We start from the raw sequence: 5574 nt of genomic DNA, 5'->3' as shown, positions 1-5574 counted from the left end.
ACATGAACCTAGGCTTTCTTCATTTTGTTTTGATCTTTTTTTCTGATTGATACCTTCCAAAGAAGTATTGAGGTATTTGCCTTCAATCTCACTAATTCTGTGTTCCATTGATTTATTTCTACTCCTTTGCCCAATCAATGTTATCTACTTCTGAAAATTAAGTATTACTCTGGATTTCTGTCTGTCTAGATGTTGTGTCATTTCTAATTTTTCATTTATTTTGTCATTTTGTTCTTGCACTGTCTTTCAAAATTGTTCTAGGGTTTTCTCTGTGTTTTCCTCAGCTCTGTTAGTGTTTTCCTTGATCTGTCTCTTAATCTTTCAAGATACCTAAGTATAATTTTTTTTTTTAATTCCTTTTCAGGGGGTTCCAATGCTGCTTCTTCCTCAGGGATCTTGGTCCCTTGTTTCTCCTGCTTTATCTTGCTTCTTCATGTGGACTGTGATGCTCTGATTTCTCCAAGACATTGTGACATTTTTGTGTTTATATTTAATTGGTGATTTTATGATGGAGTGACTTTACCATGATTTTAATTGTTTTTGTTGTTTGTTGTTTTTGATTTGGATGTTATCTAAGCGATCAGGAGCTTTGGTGGCGTAGTGCCTAAGGCATTTGACTGTTAACCAGAAGGCTGGTGTTTCAAATCCACTGGCCACTTCTTGGAAGGAAGGTAGGGCAATCTACTTCTGTAGTGATACTGCCTTGGAAACCCAAGGAGGGGTGCTATAAGTCAAAATTGACTTGATGGCAGCAAGTTTGATTTTTGGTTTTGTGTGCCTCTGTTCACTAGTTGGCAGCACTTATACACTCCCCACCTGTCTCCTTTCCCATTGTCAGCTTCCTATATGTCCCTGGCATCCTTGGCAAATGGAACCTGTTCTTAGGTCCCTGGAATCTGAATGAGAATGCTGTTACCTTAAAACCCAATATGACCACTGCTTGTAAACAAGCACAATGGCTGTGTCCTCCAGACAGCCAAAAGTTCACAGCTCAGGTTGTCTCCCTATTTGCTGTTTCCCTTTCTAGTCATAGGCCACAAGCACAGTCATCCCTGCAGCCGTTGGTGACCAGGGTTGATCTTTAGATCAATTCTCAGATCCCAGAACCACTTGGAAATATTCAGGCTGTTGGTGCCATCAGAGTAACTGACAGTCCTCAGCTCCGTCCATCTCCATACTCACATTTTCATTCAGATTTTTCTACTAGTTGGTGCTTAATCCACTTCTGTATACTTCTTTTCAAAGCTCAGGGCTCCAGGATTATCTTCTGTATCTCTGTAAATTGGTTTCACTTTTCTTTGTCTGTGTAGCTTGTCTGCCTATTCCACCATCTTACTGGAAGTCTAAATATTTCTGTTTAAGGATTCCTTGCATAGTATTTAGATAAAATAAAGTACATTTGACTGCTTCTCACCAGTATCAGTTGCATCAAATTGGTTCCAAGTCACGGAAACCTCACATGTGTCAGAGTAGAACTGTGGTCCAGAGAAGTTTCCATGGCTGATTTTTCTGAAGCAGATCACTGGGCCTTTCTTGTGAAGTATGTCTGTGTGGACTCAAATGTTCACCCTTTCAGTTAACACCAGAGCATATTAAATATTTGACTTACCCAGATAACTCTGGTTGCTTGTCCTTTAATTAAAATGACAGTTTTTTTCCTTAGAGAAAAAAAAGAATATTTCTTATTCCATGTGATTCCTTCAAGAAGAAGATAATATTTAACAACCTTTATGGACTTAGTGTGTCTAAATATGCTTCCTCCTCTAACATTCTCTGGCCCAGTGTCCACAAAGTACACGTGTATAGAAACAGATGAGAGTCACAGAAACCACTGAGCAAGAAATTCTAAGAAGAATGGCTTTGTCACAACTGAAAGATATTACAAAAAATATTGAAGTATTACATCCTCAAGGATGAATACTCATGAGCTTCTTGGTTTTAAAATACAGACACAGTTCCCAGTGCCTATTTACTTGTTATCTTTAACTAACCCTCTTTTCTTTTCCAAAGGTGTTTCTGGTAGGCAGAACCACAAAATCTAACAGGTGTCTCTGAATTCTTCCTTCTCGTCTTCTCAGAGGATCTGGAACTGCAGCCCATCTTCTTTGCAGTTCTCCTATCCATGTACCTGGCCACTGTGCTTGGAAACCTGCTCATGACCCTGACCATTATCTCTGAGCCCCAGCTTCACACCCCTATGTACTTCTTCCTCTCTAACCTGTCCTGGGCTGACATCAGTTTGACCTCCACAACAGTCCCAGGGATGATTATACACACCCAAACTCATAGCAGAGTCGTTTCCTATACAGGATGTCTGACTCAAATGTCATTTTTAATTCTTTTTGGATGTTTTGACAATATTCTTCTGATCACAATGGCCTATGACAGGTGGCCATTTGTCACCCACTTCGCTACACTGTCATCATGAAGCCCCGCCTCTGTGGTCTGCTGGTTTTGGTGTCATTTTTCATCAGCCTTTTGGACTCCCACCTGCACTGCTTCATGGCGTCACAACTTACCTACTGCACAGAAGTGAAAATCCCTCATTTCGTCTGTGACCCTTCTCAACTCCTCAACCTTGGCTGTTCAGACACTATATTAGTGTATTTAATTGGTGGCATCTTTGGTGGTATTCCAGTCTCAGGGATCCTTTTCTCTTACACTCGAATTGTTTTCTCCATTCTGAGGGTCCCATCATCAGGTGGGAAATATAAAGCCTTTTTCACCTGTACCTCTCACCTTTCAGTTGTTTGCTTATTTTATGGAACAGGTCTTGGAGTGTACTTCAGTTCAGCTGTCTCACATTCCCCTTGGGAGAATGTGCTAGCCTCAGTGATGTACACCTTGGTCCCTCCCATGTTGAACCCTTTCATCTACAGCCTGAGGAACAAGGGCATCAAGAGAGCCCTGCAGAAGCTCTTCAGCAGAACAGTCTATTTTTAATACCTGTGCTTTCTTTTTTCTTTTTCATTTATTGTTGTGTGGATTGAAAAGACAACACATCAAATATCTGGAACCAGAAATCTTCTCTCTCTCTCTCTCTCTCTCTTTTTTAAAGATGTCATAATATTTTATTCCTTTGGATATTTCATATCTCAATATGATTTATTTTGGTAGATCTTTAATAGAATTGGAGAAATATTTTGAAATCCTATGTATGTCATAAACAGCTCATGATTTGATCCTATACAACCTGTGAAACCTTTTATATTTGACATCTATGACCTAATAATCTTAGAAAAATGCAGAACTCCCCTTTTTTATATATACAGTACTAAACCTTTCCATAGTCGATGTTTACAGTCTATAAAAATCTTGCATAGATTTATTTACTTATGCAAATATGTAAGAGGATGTTCGTCATTGGTCTTCAATCTTGGCTTCATACTGGTGGCTTTAAAGCTACTAAGGCTTGGGTCCCATCACCAGAGATTCTGATTATTTAAGCTGGACTATGGCATGAGCATGAAGAATGTTAAAAGCACCCCAGGGGGTTCTAAAGTGCAGCCAAAGTTGAGTGCTATAAATCTGTCAGATCTTTCCTTCAAAGATGAATGTCTTGGGGCTTTTTATTCCTCATACACAGATGATAAAGATCTTGAAGTGATTGGGGTTCACAAGGACAAAGATTACCCTAGCAACAAGGAGTGTGACTTTTTTGCAGTAATCCTGGTAATATTTTTTCATGTCATTTCCCTACGCATTACAGGTGATCATATGTGCTGAGTTTTAAGCTCTTATCTCTCTGCTCCAAGCTCATGCTTTCAACTTTATTTTACGATGCTGCAAGGTGGGGGGCTGGGAGTGCAGGGGAGATCTCCAAATAAATGCTCTGATTTTTCTGTCATCAGTTTTTTGTGAGATTCTTCCAATAGTGGTCAGTAAAGACCCAAAATAGGTATGATTGTTTGGTAAAATGTGCTTTTCCCAATTCTTGCTATCATGATGAGTATCCTTTAAGGATACTGTCCCTCCCCCCCCCGTTTAGTCTTTCACATGGTCTGTATTTTCTACAGATCCTATCTCCGTGTTACTACATTTTATATTTATTACTTTCAATTCTTAAAAAATTAACCACTTTACTATATTAAATGATCTTAATTGAAATAAATACTGTGGTTTATATTTTCCAGACTGGACCCTGAATTATAAATTGTAGCATTGTTAATAAAGGTAAGTTGTGATATATCTGTAATAGGAAGATTACAAAATGTACTCAGGTAAAAAGGTGTTTGTAGATCATATGTCTTGCCATGGGGGAGCACTTAAACTTAAGGTGGTACGTTCATATATCCAATTTCTCTGTGCCTCTAATTGTCCCTGGAGATCATTAAGTGACCCAAGTCATCCAGAATCAATTTGTATTCCATTCCTCTAGAAGAGCAAAGGAATATAATAAGCAAAGGAGGCTCTTTCACTAGTAACAGCCTCCTTCAGATTTCTCTTCTGTTATGCTTCCCTGCTTCTTTTACGATAAATCTGTCTTGAGGCTCCATTTGTCTTTAACTGCACGAGTATCCGTCTTTCTTTAAGATGTCATATTTAGTAGCAATCTGTGCTCTCTAAAATCCGGTACAATAACTATTTTGATATCTCTGCCTTTTACCACTCAGCTAAATGCCCACCAATTTCACCTAGAAGTAACATTAATATTCAAAATGTACTTTTACCTTCAGCCTGACAGAATACTTTAGAATTAATGTTTGCACAATTAGACCTTGAATAGTTTAAGTGCAAGGACTGAATATCATTGTTGTCTATACTCAAAATCTTTCACAGTTTGGGTAGAGATTTGATACATCTCCACTTTGCATAATATTGAGTAAAATATTCATTATCTTCCATTATATCCAGGTTCTAGTGCAGGAGATCCTGGACAGAGTGAGAGAACAATCTGGAAGAAAACTCAAAATCATTAAAAAAAAAAGACCAGGTTTACTAGCCTGATAGAGCTTGGTGAGATCCCTGAGACTGTGGCCCCGAGTTACCCTTCAGGTCTGGAACTGAACTCACTCCCATGTCTTCCAGTCAATAGACAATAGATAAGCATATAGGGTGAACCTTTACATCAGGTAGATATACTCTTTAGAACAATCAATCATGGGAGAGCAGAAGGGTAGCATTTGCACAGGGAGATAGCTCAGGGGACAGGAATGCATAGAAAAAAAGAACACAAGGAAGAGTTAACTACAGGGAGGAAGTGGGAGGAGAGCTGTTACATTAAGGAGAATTGCAGTCAATGTCATGAAACAAAATGTGTATGAACTATTGTATGGAAAATGAATTTGTTTTGTAAACTCCCACCCAAATCACAATAAAAAGGTTTTTTTAAAAAAACACTATCTCACAGGAAAACTTGAAGATATTCTGATCTCCATATATCTAATATTTCTGTTCCTCAGTGAACCACCAGACCCTGTACAGAGATATTTATTAACTCCTGAGAGAAGAAATGTATCATTTGTTTTTGTTATTATGAACACTCATTGGTATCTATATTTTCCCCATCTAATAGTATGTATCCACCACTCGCCTGTCAGTTTGACGTGCTGTGGTGTGGTGACTTGTGTGTTG

General features: G+C 38.6%; 1 protein-coding gene across 1 annotated transcript; it reads left to right on the top strand.

The window, feature by feature from the left end:
• The first annotated feature begins 2032 nt into the window (after positions 1 to 2032).
• Positions 2033 to 2943, top strand: LOC103212421 (olfactory receptor 18-like). Its single transcript, XM_042783349.1, is given in 2 exon segments — positions 2033 to 2387; positions 2390 to 2943. Coding segments are annotated over 2 exon segments (819 nt in total). The 5' UTR covers positions 2033 to 2122.
• The last annotated feature ends 2631 nt before the right edge of the window (positions 2944 to 5574 follow it).

Source organism: Orycteropus afer, unplaced genomic scaffold (assembly GCF_000298275.1).
Source record: "Orycteropus afer afer isolate SDZICR_OR568_19922 unplaced genomic scaffold, OryAfe1.0 scaffold00960, whole genome shotgun sequence".
In the NCBI taxonomy this organism is placed as follows: Eukaryota; Metazoa; Chordata; class Mammalia; order Tubulidentata; family Orycteropodidae; genus Orycteropus; species Orycteropus afer.
Note: the sequence above shows the minus strand (reverse complement) of the source record. Positions and strands in the feature narration are given on the sequence as shown.